The 16126-nt window shown below is 32.6% G+C and overlaps 2 protein-coding genes across 2 annotated transcripts; one reads left to right on the top strand and one right to left on the bottom strand.

The window, feature by feature from the left end:
* Window positions 1-1699: 1699 nt before the first annotated feature.
* LOC129296234 (uncharacterized) lies at window positions 1700-7613 on the top strand. The gene is made up of 6 exons (XM_054934829.1): window positions 1700-1855; window positions 2249-2316; window positions 2400-3813; window positions 3980-5698; window positions 6185-6242; window positions 7079-7613. The coding sequence occupies exons 1-6, from the start codon at window positions 1726-1728 to the stop codon at window positions 7221-7223; spliced, it is 3534 nt and encodes a 1177-aa protein (XP_054790804.1). The 5' UTR covers window positions 1700-1725; the 3' UTR covers window positions 7224-7613.
* A 1780-nt stretch (window positions 7614-9393) lies between these two features.
* LOC129296232 (photosystem II core complex proteins psbY, chloroplastic-like) lies at window positions 9394-10270 on the bottom strand. The gene has a single exon (XM_054934826.1). The coding sequence runs from the start codon at window positions 10138-10140 to the stop codon at window positions 9538-9540; it is 603 nt and encodes a 200-aa protein (XP_054790801.1). The 5' UTR covers window positions 10141-10270; the 3' UTR covers window positions 9394-9537.
* Between the last annotated feature and the right edge of the window lie 5856 nt (window positions 10271-16126).

Here is a 16126-nt window from a genome sequence, read left to right as displayed (position 1 = left end):
GTTTAAGGTTAGAAGAGAAAAAATGTTGAATTCCAGGGTGTTTGACCCAATTCCATAAGGGCAAGGATGGAATATAATTAAGTGCATTTAGATTCCTACATCAATTCCTTTTCCATGTTAAGGATTTCACACTACCAAACCTAGCTTAAGAGTTTGGTTATCCTTGAAATAAAGTGTAAAAATATAATTTAAAATTTTAAAAAAGAAAGACCATGTATTAGTTTTTGCAAAAATGACAATTAGGGGCCCTCTAAGGTCATCAATTACAATTAGGGACTCTAATTTATTGAAATCTTAATAATGGAATATGATTTTTACTTGGAACTAAAAAAATATGAATAGTTTAAAATACTCCTCGAAAGTGACTTTAATAAATTTTCAAGTGACTATTTTATTTTTCCGTTTGGTTTGCGTCAAGAATCAATTTTTTGGGGTTTAATCAATTTTCAAAACAAAATTTGCCAAACAGCATAATAATGACATAATCGATTAAACATGCTGAAATCGATTTTTTTGTTAATCTATTCATACCTGCTTCTGGTTTCCATTTTACCATGTTAATAATAACTAATTTGTAAATAATTCATAATTGTGTTAAATAAAATTTAACAAATTTATTAATATTAAATGCAACTTTATTAATAATTTAATTTCAAAAAGCAATGTATTTTATGATAATTTGCGCAGTTGAAATCAATTTTAATATCCAAACAGGTTGCATTATAACATAATCAATTCTGATTAAAATTTACTACTTAATAAATTATTTTTATAATTTATTATATCCAACTAAAATCCAAACGAATCCTATATTTATAAGTACCTTTGGAAAGTTTCAAGAGTGAACTTTGGTTTCATATTAGAAAACAATCAATTTCCAACTATTGTTCTTTAGTTTTTTAACTAAAATTAACAAAATTTCAATCCCATGTCATTTTTTTTTCAAGTGGTCTGTCTATATATTAACAAGTGTAAAAATTCATAGTTGATTAAGTTCATATTTAGAAATGACTTTAGTAGATTTTCAAATAGTTATTGTATATTTACAAGTGCTATTGGAAAGTTTTAAAAATAAATTTTAGTTTTATATTAAAAAACAATACATTCTCAACTATTACTCTTTAGTTTCGTAACTAAAATTAACAAATATTTCTATTCATAAGAGTAATTTTAGCAATGTCATTTTTTTTTATTTTTCAAGCGATCTGCCTATATATTAACAAACATAAAAATTTATAAGTGATTAGGTTCATATTCAAAAGTGACTTTAGTAAATTTTTAAATAACAACTATTGTATATTTACAAGTGTCATTAAAAAATTTCAAAAGTAAATTTTAGTTTTATATTGAGAAGCAATCCATGCTCAATTATTATTCTTTAGTTTTTCAATTGAGATTAATAATATTTTCTTTATATGATAATAATTTTAGCAGTGTCATTTCTTTAATTTTCAAGTGGAGTGCAATTTTGTAAACTCATGTATATTTTTAATTCTAAGTAAGTATCATGGTCTATTATTAAAATTTAAATAATTTAGAATCCTTAATTATAATTAATAGCCTTGGGGGTCCCTAATTGTCATTTTTGCTCAATTTTTTTAATTTCTGTTTTTAAAGAAAAAGGTCCATTCACTCGCTTGATTTGGGCCTATAAATGTAAAACCTTGAATACCGTAGCAGCTTGCCGCCAATCCATAAACCTCAAGCCGGAGCTCCTCCCTCTGAATGGCTCTTCAGAGTTCAGCTCCTGACGGCGACGGCAAGGCCGACCGCTTCACGGTCTTCATAGACACCAGCCTCGACACTCACCTCGCTATGATTGCTTACGACGCCGACACTGTTTCTGATCTCAAAAGTAATGCCCTTTTCTCCTTTCTCATGCTTACGAATCTGTTCTTACCTTTAACCTTGAGTGGTTCTCTGTTCTTGATGATTTAATTCTTTATTTCCTTGATATGAATTTAAGTTCAATAAACCAAAGCGATTCTCTATTGAGCGTTGGTTCGGATGTTTTTTTTTTTTTTTTCCCATCCTTTATTGGACTTTAGACGATCACCCAGAATGGTGATAACATGAAGTTAACTTAGTCTTGCTCTGCGCTCTGCATAAGTTGTGAGAAACATTTCCCTATATTCTCTGTGCCTAGTCATAAGATTATGTTAGTATGGCATGACTTCAGTGCTCTTCTTTTACTTTTTGTACAAGTTCTGACCTGTTCAAATGATATATGCCTGCCGTTGGCACGCAGAGAGAATTATGTTAGAACACCCATTGTGCTTTCCAAAGATTGGACAGATAAAGATCCATGCCATAAAGGTATGCTTCTTGATCCTGTTCCGCTGTTGTAATCATGGTTTTTGACTAAATCATATTATTTACAAAATTTTCTACTATGCTAGGTAAAGCGCAGGGGCTACTTTTATCACCTAGCAGATTCCATGTTGGTGAGAAGTGCATTTAGTGGGTTCAAAAAGACCTGGTTTCTTAGCATGGATGCATCTGCAGTAACGGAGAATGAAAAAACCCAGATTTCAATTTCTCCTGATTCTAGTAACCAGATAGCTTGTCATGGCATTGCAACTAATGCTTCGATTGGTGCTATTGATATTCCTCCCAGTCATCCTTCTAAAAGGGCGTCTGACTTCAATTGTTTCAAATTGCCACAATTAGAGAATGGACATGGTGAAAAGGAGGTTTCTTGTGTTAGCCCACGTGTTTCAGAACATAGTGGAAAAGGGTTTGTTGATAATCTGGAGACAGTTGTCAAACTCTCTGGCACTGATGACACTGTGATTCCATCAACTGGTTCAATTCCTGGATGTCAGGGAGATGGATTCAGTAAGGGAAATAAAGATGAAACCAATTTATATGATGAAAGAACCTTAAAATCTTTATCAAGTGCAAAGAAAAAATGCAAGGGTATTGGGGGAAAGGAAGGCACAGTATGGGATGATGTTTGCAAGGACAATAATGCTTCTGTTCTGGGAACTGGTATATCAATGGCTGAGCAGGAAGGTAATTTAGTCCCTGAAAACCCTTCAGAGAATGCAAGCAGAGATGAACTAGGTGGGAATTTAAAGAACACAAGATCTGTAGTACAGATGTCAAATGATGCAGTTAAGGAAACTGAAGCTCCAAAGGAGCAGTCTGAATGCAGGAATAATGGTAAGGAAAACATCAATGCTGAATATGATAAGTCAAGGACAGCGCCTTCTGAACATGCATCTACTGTAAATAAAAAACATAAGAAAAGGAAGAGATCTTTGACTCATGATTTAGAAGACAAGATGCAGAAGGTAGAGGGTGCATCTCAGCAGGCTGAAGTACACAAGTCCGATGAGGAACAAAAGAAAATTGAAGAACCAAAGGAATATGTTGAAACTAACCATGACAAATCTGAGGGCATGATTGAATTTCAACATGATATGGTTTCTCAAGAACCTTCAGATGCTGGATCTCCTGCAAAGAAAAAGCGGAAGGGAAAAGAGAGGAGTGGATATGAAAGTGCTTTGAAGGAAGAGAGATCTTTGGTTGGTGATTCTAATAAAGAGAGCTTGAGGCCAGAGAATGCATGTCAGCACTCTTTGGAAGACCTACCGAAGATTAAAGACAGCAGTGCTGGCCAACCAACCGAGCAATGCGGTGATGCTGATCCACTGAGAACAAGTGTGATAGGTTCTAAGAGGAAGAGAAAGAAAAACTCATCAAATAATCAAACAGCCACAAGTACTTCTTCCAGGAATGGTGATGCAGAGGATTCCAGGCTATATGGTGTTCAGGAGGAAATACTCAAAGATGGTCAGATCTCTAAAGGTGCTTCTACTTGGGATTGGTTTGGAAAAAAATCTGATATAATTACTTCATTTGAAATGAAACAGAAATGAAAGAGGGCATTTTTATGTAGATGAAAGAATCTTAAAGTTGAAATATATGTTATATATGTTTCTGATTCTAATGATATACGTTTTTGCTTTTGTAGATAACAGCGCCAGTAAAAATGCTGGTGACAACTTTGAAGTTGTAACAAACACATCCAAAGAAGTCACTATGTATAAAGTGAAAAGAACGGGGAATTCTAAGGATCATTGTTCCATTGATGTGGGAATAAATCCTTCTGATTTGGATGAGACGAGGGAGCTAACTGAGAGTAACGGCCTCCACATGGATGAGAATATTGACCTTGACAATTGTCATGTAAGTGAAGCTGGTCAGACTGTGCTAGCAGAAGAAGGAAGAAAGCTACCTCCATTAGATGATCCTAAGCATTTGCTGTCAGAAAATTGCATGACATCCAACCAGAATAACGCACATGCAAACATCAGAGAGTTGTCAGAGACTTCAGAGGTTCCAAAGGCAAATGAAACTACTGAATGTGGAAAATCAGAGAAGAAGAGAAGGAAGAAAAGAAAGGCTAAGGATGCAGATGGAGGATCTTTACTTACAGAAGACTTTAGCCATGTAGATGCTTCTAAGAGTGATACTGTTTTAATGGAATCGTATCAAGCAACAAATGATGATCCTACCTTTGCAGACACAATGAAAGAGGAAAGTCTTTTAAATCAAACAGAGGGGAAAGAGGTACCTCCAGAACAAATAAAAGGGACTTCAGATATTGACAAGGAAGTAAATGACATAAATGTTGGCTCCATGGAAAACATCAGCAAAACTGAAGCTCGTGCTGAAAATCCAAGTGAGAAAAGGAGCAAGAAAGCCAAGAAGAAACAAACTCCTACCGCAAAAGATGTGTCAGAAATGCTGACAAAAGATCAAGTTCTTGATTGTAAAGAGCCATCACCTGCTTGTGAAGCGACTATGGAACTAAGATCTAAGAAGAAAAAGAAAAGCAAGTCCACTAGTACAAAGTCCACTAATAAATCAAGTGGACCAATTTTGGAACCTGTGGGAGATGTTGAAACTGAACCTCCCCATTCTCCTTCAAATGCGCCCAAAGGAAATCACAAATCCCCTTCTGGAGCTAAAGAAACTGATATAAATTCAGTGTCTTCTTTTGGACATGAAGATGATAACCACTTGAAAGCTCCAACCAAAACGGAGATGATTAATGCTGAACAACATATTTCATCTGGGCAAGAGCAGCATAAAGATATTGTATCAGATGACATTCTTGTTGACAAGAATGGTGCTGATAGAACAGACATTGAGCCAATGCCTGGAAAGAACAGAAAAGTGCATGACGTAATGAAAGGAAATACTCATGTTGGGAAACTAAGATCCACAAAGCAACTATTGTCAACGGTGGGTAATGGACTTGGGATTAATCCTGATGAGAAAGTTCCAAAAGCACGCAGAACTAGACAAGAAGCTTATTTGTCTAGTCAGTCTAATAGTTTCACGTCCACCATTGAAGAAAACAAAAGGCCTCAAGATAACAAATCTTCTGGGGAAAGCATGAATTTGGAGAAAAATAGTGAAGTTTTTCCTGTATCAAATTCTAAGCTGAAAGCCCTAAAGAAAACAGTTCAAACTAAAGTTGGCAAAGCTTCTAGGAATAATATTCAGGGAGTTGTGGGTAAAAAAGAGCAAAAGAAGAGCTTGTTAGCAGGAACAATTTTCAAGGATGATAGTAGTGGCACCTCTGATGACAAAGATGAAGAAGTTAATGATTCCAGTTCCAGCACTAGAAGTCCATCAGATGCTTCACTCTCGCCTGATTACTCACATGATGATAGTGATGCAGGTGTGAATTCTATACAAAGTATAAACTGAAATCTTTTTTAATTGGGAGACTTTCTGTCTGTCTGTATGTGGCTGGACCCTGGGTGGATGATTGAGGAACAGGTAGAAAATTCAATGACTTCTGGTTTTGGTAATTCTTAGGTTAATGTGCTCAAGGTGTTACTTTTGAAGTTAAGGGAAACCAGAAGTGGAAAGTTAGTATTGATCTCTGAAGTATTGTCGTTCCATCATTTTTTGTTTCTTTTACTTAGAACATGGATCTTGTTCTATTTCTGTTTTAGGATTTTGATGTGGATGATTTGGATGGCAATTTTGGAGCCACCCCACCGCCCCCCAACCAAAAAAAAAGAAAAAAATGTTGAACAAAATATTCATGCAGCTTCGTTCTCAATTTTCTTCATTTCTTCATAGAACTGATGATTATGGGACCTCAAACTAATTTGTTTTCTTTTCTCTTCTCTCTCTCTCTCTAACTAAATTGCAACAGGTTCACATGGTGGGACAGGACTGGAAAATGGTGGAGAAAGCCGTATAGAAGAATCACGGTAAGTTAATTTATTGCATTCATGCAGCTAAAATTTGGCAGTTTTAAATGATTAAATGGCTATTTTCCTCAATAAATCTTCATGTTTTTTTTTTGGTGGTTACTAAAAGCACATGCAAGTATAACATGTTGAGTCATCTCTATATTAAAATACATTTTATGCTATTTACATATGCTGAAAATAGACGAGATACACTTAATATCTTCCAAGATATATTTCTATCATCTATAATCTTAGTCAGGCACAGGCTCAATTTACTTGGTCAAGATTATTGTGCATATGCGTGCTATTTGGATGGTTTATTCAATGGAATGAGCCTTTCCCATCTAATCTCAATTTCTCATGGGACAGATTATCTTGTTTTCATAGAGTTGGGCTGGGTATTTGCAGTATCTATAGATATATGTTCCTCCGCTGAACGAACAATTATAAAGAACAACAGATTTTAGAGGACAGAACTGTTGAACTTTTTTGCCCAAGAATTAATTCTGAAAAGGTCACCAAATCATTTGGAGTTGCACTATTTACCCTTCGGTGTTGCGGTAGAATCTGATTTGACCAAGTCTTTGAGCCCTTCTGCACTAAAATCAAAATCTACTGTTTAAGTGTGAATGGTGTGATTTCATTTAGTTGGCAACTATAACTGATCAGAAGTTTGTGTTAGAGTCAAGATTCTTGAAAGTGTGCCTAATTAGATTCTTAACCTTTATCTTTTACATATTGTTCCTTTATACATTATGCACTTGACTTGAGTAGATGTTTTAGGGAATTTCCATTGTTGTGTGTTCCGCATGCTTTGGTTAGAGCAGTATCTGAATCTTTCTTTACTTTGGCAGCTTGTCAGTCAAAAAAGGGATGCCCATTGATAGCATTCTTAGAAGCTCTCGCAGGTATAAGAAGGCTAAACTGACAGCCTCTCAATTTGAAGAAAGTGAAAATCAACCCGTTGATTTTGTTCCAGACAGCCTGGCAGACATGTAAGCATTGAGTTCTGGTCGTTCTTCATTTATCTCTGCCGGTGTTTTCTCTATATCCTCGTTGCAGCTACAAGATTTTGTTCACATGAGATCATGTAAGAAGAGCCTACAAAAACTCTACTTTTGCTGGAGCGATTTTCCCTTTACCTCGTTTCAGCATAGAAAATTGAGTTTGGTTTGCTGTTTAAGCTCTTCAGACACTAATCATGGGTCAATTTATGTCTCATTGGTGCATTTTATTACAAATGTTACAAATAGTAACTTAAATTTTGGTCTGAGGATACAAAATATAAAGAAAGCGTTTTGCCAAAGTAATTGCTTTGGTTGAAGTTTGGATGAATGTTGAATGACAATGCGAAAATGATAGCATTTCAAGGTTCCATTAACCCAAAAGTTCTACAGAACTCTTGTCTATGCTCAAGTTCTGTCATCTCATCCATTAAATTTACTTTAATTTAAAAAAAAATGCAATTATCATTCCTTGTAATTTTATCATATTTTGCTTTGAGCCCCCATAGGTATTTTTTTTTTTAGTGTTTACAATGTTTATAATTTTTGCAAGATTGGATGATATTTGTTACTTAAATCCCTATAGTTTTATGAGGAAAAAAATGAAAGAAAAACTGTAGGGATTAAAAACTTGATGAAACTATAGGAATGGATGATTGTGTTTTTTCATAAAAAAAAAATATCTTGACCAAAATACTCATTCTTTATATATTATTGAAAAAATGAATTATTTGATTTTTTAATTTTAACTCAGTTGTAATTTAATTTTTAAATTTTTAAATTTTAATTAGTTATAACTTGATTCTTATAATTGTAACTCAGTTTGTAAACTTCAACTCTTACAATATGGTTTTTATAGTTTTACTATTTAAAATATTGATCCTTATAGTTAAAAAAAAAAGATACAGAGATTTAAACTGTTAAAAAAATAGGATTAATGTTTTAAATTATCAAATCTTTTTAATCTTTATAAAGATTAAAATTTTAAAATATTTGTAATCTTTATAATTTATTTTTTAAAATATAGAGGTTAATATTTTAAATGATTAAAATTATAGAAAGTGAATTGTAAGAGTCATAATTCTTGAGTGACAATCAAATGAAATCTGCATCTGATTTATCACATGGCACTCTTTGACCGAGCAGGAATTCCTATGGTTCCACAATATTAAACTGAGCATTGCATGTTTTGAAGCATCAAAGTTGTTCTGATTTGTTATATGAAACCACGTAGAAATAAAATAAAAATTGAGATTGGCCAGGAAGAAGGAAGGCTTCATGATAATTGTTTCTTAACACCCTGGTCTCAGCTACCATCTGTCAAAAGCTTATTTTCTAAATAGTGATTTCATTAAGGCTCCATTGGTAAACCTTGACTGATAAAGACCAAAGTTAAGTGGAACAACCAAAAAAAAAAAAAAAAATCCCCCACATTCATGCAGAGACATAAATCATAAGAATTTATTTCATGACCAAAAATATTCTCAAGTTGCATTACTCATGCATCCAGTTTCATCAAATCAAAAGTGAAAACAAATTAGCTAACCTTCTTACTTTCTTCAAGAAAACGAAGTACATGTAATGACTTTAGCATAGACACGCTATATATATTTATATATTTGAATGGGAAAAGAGATACATTAATCAGAAAAACGATTACAAATCAGTTCGTAGAAAGTGATTGCAGCTTCCCATCATCCACCACTTGTTAACAGTATGGTACTCTATAGTATTAGTAGTATGACTAGCATGTTATCTACTCTGCAAGGTTATGAATATTTTAGAGCATGTTATCTATACTCTGCAAGGTCAGATAAATAACAAGAAAGGGTAAGACTTTTTAAGAGGTTTTTCCTTCTCAGAAACTTCAACCTCAGCTGTTGTCTCTATAGCTGTTCCTTCTACAAGAAGGTCTCGCTACATTCTAATACTCAAAAGTCAAAATCTCTGACTCCAAATGGAGCCATACCGGTTCATGACATTATCATGCATGAACAAGAGTTAAGACTTGGCCTTATGAAAAAAGGGTATTTAAAGATGTTGCAAAACCATTTCAAGCCAACTGTGAAATCACGTATGATCATCCATGTTCATGGAACAGAAACGCAGAGGCCATTTCAACAATAAATATTACTATAGATATATCCCCTTAACTAGTCATATGGTTGGCTTTAAAGTGCATATTTAGAGAATCAAAAGCTAATCCTTGGCATTCAGTACCTTACAATACAAGTCACAAAGATGAAACTGTATAATTTTTATACATTCCACAAAAATCCCCTCTTACCATCATCAACACAAACCAAAACTCACTGAGATCTCATCCTGTTGATCTGGTTGAGAGCAGGCTGCAATATGTTATACAACACCCACAGAATCGCTGGTGCCACCACAAACAGCAGAAGCTGGCCCCTGTTGTCACTTGCAGCCTCAGCAATGGTTGCCACCTCAGCAGCTGAACTCTCTGGGGCCCACCCCAAGAGGCCTGACCCCACCAAACCACCGAGCCCTAACCCAACGATCACCCCCTTGGTGCTTCTCATCCGGTTCAGCTGGTTCAGTGCTGGCTGAAGAATGTTGAACAGAACCCATGCTATTGCTGGGATTATTGGTAGCAGCAGAGCTAGCCCCCTGTTATCCCCTCCATCTGCTATTTCAGCGATCTGTTGGGCTGCCAAGGCCGCGTCGGAGCTGCTCAGAGCGGCAAATACAGCCCCGGCAATGGCGGTTCCGGCGAATGTGGTTGATGGGTTTGTGGAGACGGTGGTGGTTTCAGAGGTTAGGCCCTTTGGGAGGTTTTGCAAAGAAAGGAGAGAGGCGGGTTTGGAGGATAGCTTGGTGGGGCTGGGGAGTTTTGATGAATTGAAGCATTTTGCGCTGGTCATGGCCATTGCTGCTACGGTTGCCGCCATTGTTGGACCTGTAAATCAAGCTTCGTGCAATGAAGATGATGGATGATACACTTCTATGTGATATGGAGCAATAGCAAAGGAATGAATGGAGGGAAGTAGAATAAAGATTTGCGGAAGAAAAAGCTAAGCTAAGGCAAAGTGTGAGAAATGAGAACCAATAAAATTGTGGTTTCTGGATTCTTTTCTTATCCGAATATTGTTATTGGTGAGTTATGGACCTCACGTTCCACACCCCTACCTCTCTTATCACATTTGTTCCAACGTGACATTTTGCCACTTGAATTGTTGCATGGTAAATTTTAGTAGAGAGTTCGACGTTCTCATCACCCGAAACCAAGTTAGAGAAACGACATGTCGTGTCGTGGGTTTAGTGGTATTGTAGCAGATTTGCCCGTATAGTTTTGGACTTCTTTTGAATTGGGCCCAAATCAATTTTAGGCCTCATTACCCAACTTCTTTGGAAGAGAGTCCAGAGGCACAAATAATATGCACGTATACAGTACTCTTTTTGTTTCGCATTATAAATACTTTTAACTGATTTATATTCTTATAAATTAGTTAATTATTCTTAAAATTACACATTATTTTTATATTTATCTTTATTTAATATAATTTATTAATTAAATTTTTTTATTGATTACACCCCATAACTAAGTGTATTTTTTTAAAAAAATTTTTATTAATTACGCTTTGAAAAATCCAAAATATCTTATATTTTAAATATGATATTTTTAAAAAATATCTTATAATATTAAACGGAAGAAATGTATGCATACATACATATATATATAAATATAAAATGATTAAAAAATGAAACTATGATAGATATCTTATTGATCAATAATAATTTGAATGCAAAATTTAAATTTATTCCTACCAATTATTAACTTAATTTATTTTTTTGAAATTATATATATATATATATTTATTTTAAATATTTGCCCACAAGTATTCTCGCATTATTCCTACCAATTATTAACTTAATTTATTGTTATTGAAATTATATATATTTTTCATTTTAAATATATGCTTACAAGTATTCTCGCATTATAGAATAGAATTCCGCATAGTTTTTAATTACATTGGCGAGAGATTTATGTAATTTTTTTATTTCAAAAATATGAAAATAGTGAAAATGAAAAGGAAATATGTGTAATTTTGATAAATTTTGGGAAAAAAAATGTTATATATATTGAAGAAGTTTTATTTTAAAGGTGAAGATGCAAGTACTAAGGCCTTTTCAATGACTAATGAGGGAATAAAATTACAAATGAACTTCTTGAGACCCTTTTTTCTACGAAGAAAGAAGAATAAATAAATTATAATCAGATGACACAAAAATAAGTCAACGTCCGAGTTAAATATGTTGGGGCAAAAAAATGTGGAGGTACTGTTTCTCGTTGACATCTACGCACAATGATAATCTGAACAGCATTAAGAGTTTGGTAAATTATTATCAGCTTTACGGGTCGTTGACTTTGATTTTTTTAAAAAAAAATTATATATAAATCCCTTCCTAAACTCAATTGTTAATTAAATTAAAAAAATTAATTATGTTAAGTGAGACTTTAAAATGATTCTTATTTTTTTATATTTTAAGGTGCAAAACCTAATAACTCTATCATCCTACAAAACCATCGGCAGAATCAAAAAGATAATCCGCTTTTTTAAAAAATATTAGATAACCTCTGCCCAAAAAAATGTATACATAATCAAAAAGATATGAGCTTATCATGAATAATACAGTGATATATGTACGGCAAGATGTGCCCATACTTTTGGAATATGTGATGTTTCAAACAAAATTACTTTTAATAAAGTGATATATGTACACAATAAAACAAATATGGGTTAAAAAGCAAATTTGCGCGGAAAGTTTTCACTGGGTAAAGCTAGTGTCTTTAATTTTTGATTGGTGTAATGTTATTTTAAAAATTTTAAAAATGATACAATATCATTTGATAATAATGTTTGACAAACACAGCTTATTAATTGAAAATTTCTTTTTTTTATACAAGGGAAATACAAGGAAAAAGCAAGCAATTTTATCCTTGAAAGTTTCTCTGAGAGTAAATAGTAACTTTTGATTAGCGCAATATTTTTAAATTATTAATATTTAAATATAAAAAAATTTAATAATCAGTTATCAATGTTTAAAAATAACTTGTATTTCTAGATTTTGACTAGAAGCCTTACCCAATGTTGCTTGAGCATCAAACCAACTCTTCCAAAGTGTTTGATGGATTTTCCCTCAAGGAAAATTTGGACTTACTCTTATTTTGCTCACAAGAAAGGCTAGAGTCTATCCATGTGTTCATGAGCAGCCCTCGACTTGTGTAGATTTAACTATAAGCAAATATAGACATGTTTGGATTTGCTTATGGATAATACATACTAGTTTGAATTTTGACATATAGGTGTTCAATATAATTCAATTTAAAATCTTTTTTCTTAATTTTGGGTAATGAATTGTTGGATATTTTTTTAATTTAAAAGTTGGTAACCCAAAAAGTATTATGTCAATCGAAAGTTTAAGATATTGCTTACTCTTTTAGGTAAATTTTTGGAACACAACAATCCTTTAATGGTCATAATAATATTTAAAGTTAGTCAAATGTTACTATAAAATAACATTACACCATTTGTTAAATTTTTAAGATAATAGTACATCGATCAAAAGTTAAAAATATCACTTGCACTTAGCAAAATTTTTTTAAAGATAAATTTGCCTTTTGATCAAAGAAAATATTAGTATTGAAGATGGCCCAGTTAATTAGGCCATATTTTACTTAATTTTCTCTTTATTTTCAAATAAGTCATCTATGAGTGATAAGGAAGTTTGAGGAAATTCTGATCTAATTTTATTATTTTTTTCAATAGTTAAATAAATTAGGATAAATGAGCAAATTTAATCATAAATTATCTTTTAAGGATTATTTAGTATTCAGAGTGGTGTAAAAAAAATTTATCAACTACCAAAAGCAGAGTATCTAGCACCTTCAATTTATTTTCCACGACGCCTTGTTGGAACTCCTTCACTGCTAGCATCCCACTACCATCAACCTAAAATCCGAGCTCACTAAGAGTACCCTAGCATGCAGGAGGCCGAGACAACAAACAGAGAGCTTATGTAGGGAACCCTAGCTGCCGAGTAGAACAGAAGAATCAGAGACGATGGATGAGATGGTGTGGGAGCACTTGATTTTCTAGCAAATATTGTGAATCAAGGAGGAAATTTTGGTGCACAGGCAAGGCAAGTCCAATGTCAAGGATTGTCTTTAAGGCTAAGGAAGATGTGGAGAACAAAATCATCCGGCAGCATTGAGAAAAATGTTTCTGCCATTGTTGATAGGTTTTTTTTTGTAATGACTTGATCGAATCAAAATGAGGTTCTAGAAAGCAATATAGGTTTCGTATATGGATGCTCAAGCGCTGTAGAGAGGGACTGGAATGACATGGCAGGCTACAGGAATAGAGATATTCTTGAGTGTTTTAGTTCCAATGCCGATCCACTTTAGGCAGATGAACAGGAAAGCTGGAGTGAAAAAATACAAGAAGAAGAAGAAATATAGAAAGTTCGAGTAGAGAATCAGATATGCTTGCAGGAAGGCTTACACTGAGAAGCAACCCAAAGTGAAAAGGGAAGATTTGTAAAGAGGCAAGACTTGACCTTAGACAAAGCTATGCCTCTCCAATGAACATCTCAGCCATCATCACAAAATAGCTTAGCTATAATTGAATTTGCACTAGTTTCAATGTTAAGTCCTTCTTCAAAATATGAAGTTGATAGTCGTTTTTACTGAGGTCATGTTTGGTAGGTTGGAATTGTGAAGATGCAAATGAAATTGAGATAAGAATCTGAATAAAGTGATGTTTGGTAGATATAAATTACAATTCTTGAGAATCCTGATTCCATGAAAAGAGGTTGAATTGAATTCCTTATTTAAAGCTATGGAATTGGAAGCAATTCTATAGAATTGTAACATTTAAGACACTTTTGCCCTCATACAAATTCCAAAAAGACAAATTTGCCCTAAAAAAAAAATAAAACCCTCACCTCACTCCTAGTTCCTGATATTTTTGCTCATTATATATAAAACGTTATAATATATATATAAGATAGTATTATATATGATATTTGTATATAATTTATATATTTAATATTTTTTGTAAAATATTTTACTGGATTTTTTATTATTTAGAAAGGGAAACTTTTGATTTTCTTGTATTTCCTTGCTACCTTTATTAAATATTTTTATTGGTACACAATTAAGTTTTTATTATGTTTTATTTTAATTTTTATATAGGAATATTTTTATCTTTTAAGTATAATTTCATTTTCATGTCTTACATACCAAACAAAAGTAATATAAGGATTCCATCTAATTTTTCTGACATATCAATCATACTTTTATAATTTAATTCTGATTTCAATTCTGATTTCAATTCCAATTTTAATTTTATTAAAAACTATTCAATCATACCAAACGAGGTCTGAGTTCTGATTACTTGGCTTTGTCTATTAATTTGTTTGTCGGCAAATGTTAAGTTGTATCCTTTGCCACCGACTTCGAGTATGTTTAACTGTGTATGAGAGATGAGGCTTGCTCGATGATCTCATGTTTCTATAAACTCCTCATTTTGTAGGAACCCGAAGAAGGCACCAAGCATTCCGATGAGCAACGCAGGTTCTGGCATCATGGAAGGGAGAGGAGGAGACAGCAAAGAGAGAATGAGAGTGTAGACGTGGAGTGAGTGAGTGGAAGATGAGAGACCACACGTGGCATGCCAGCTTTTTATTCCAATCAAAGATAATAGTTGTTTGTTGAGAATGGATGTAAGGTGTTAAATGCTCTATTTTTTTACCCTTGAGGAATTTCTTTGCTCCACCTTTTAATTTGCTTTTTGAAAAATAACTTATCAGTAAATTTACTCCTTTACCCAACAAATTATTAATGGGTATGGTATGGTTTGGGCTTTTGGTTGCATATCACTATAATAACTAAATTTAAGAATTAAGTTTTGCTAGCAGATGTGTTCACATTTATTATTTACTAATATTTTAAATAAAATTATTTTTAATAAAAAAATACATGTAGTTAACTAAAAAGAAAGATTCAAAACTTTTAATTAGCTATTTTTTAAATAAAAATATTTTTTTTATAGAATATCAATTAAAAGAATATTTTGATTTTAAATTCTGCATTAGTTAAAATATAATATTAATATTAAAGCTGAATAATCTCATTTTCTATAGACAGGGAGTTGGACAATAGACATGTCATGTAAAAAAAAAAAAATTCATTAATCATTAACACTTTAATAATATCCATTTACACGTTATCCTTCTTAATTGGAAGTCATATGCAATTTATTTCCTGTAACTTTGAAATTTAAATGTGTGATCCCTAATCTTTATGTTTGAGTATTTATGTGTTAGTTTATATATATATATATTGCATCCATCTCAATTTACAAATTTTTATATGATCATTCAATGAGTTAGATTTGAATATTGTTGACTTACTTGAGGGTAAATTTTTCAAAAAAAATTCTGCGTTTATAAAGGTCAATTAAAGTAAAGGGCATCATCACTATCATGATGTGAGGACATGTGTAGACTTACAAAATTTAAAAAAAAAAAAGGTAAAATCTTGAGACTTTTTACTGAAACAATCATGTGTTCGTTCAATTTACAAGTTTTTCGCAGCACAATCATTTTAACCAGTAAAAATTAATTCAGTTAATAATAATTTGATCAATAATCAATGAAATTATGAGATTAAATATCATTACTGATATAAAAATTTTATTAATGAAGAATCTATAAATACACCTATAAATATTTTTTTAAACACATGGAGGTATATCATACTTCTAATGAGCCATCAAAATATAACTCACCCATACTTTTGATTATATAAAAAAGCACAACTATTTTATTATTAAATTTCATTTAAATTGTAACTAGAAAATTTTCACTTTA

Source organism: Prosopis cineraria, unplaced genomic scaffold (assembly GCF_029017545.1).
Source record: "Prosopis cineraria cultivar Desert tree isolate PC_DT_omini unplaced genomic scaffold, ASM2901754v1 PC287, whole genome shotgun sequence".
NCBI classification, from domain to species: domain Eukaryota; kingdom Viridiplantae; phylum Streptophyta; class Magnoliopsida; order Fabales; family Fabaceae; genus Prosopis; species Prosopis cineraria.
Note: the sequence above shows the minus strand (reverse complement) of the source record. Positions and strands in the feature narration are given on the sequence as shown.

Coding starts and splice junctions, on each gene's coding strand:
- LOC129296232 (XM_054934826.1), bottom strand. CDS start 10,140: ATGGCGGCAACCGTAGCAGCAATGGCCATGACCAGCGCAAAATGCTTC.
- LOC129296234 (XM_054934829.1), top strand. CDS start 1,726: ATGGCTCTTCAGAGTTCAGCTCCTGACGGCGACGGCAAGGCCGACCGC. Junction 1,856..2,248: donor CACTGTTTCTGATCTCAAAA/GTAATGCCCTTT, acceptor GTTGGCACGCAG/AGAGAATTATGTTAGAACAC. Junction 2,317..2,399: donor TAAAGATCCATGCCATAAAG/GTATGCTTCTTG, acceptor CTACTATGCTAG/GTAAAGCGCAGGGGCTACTT.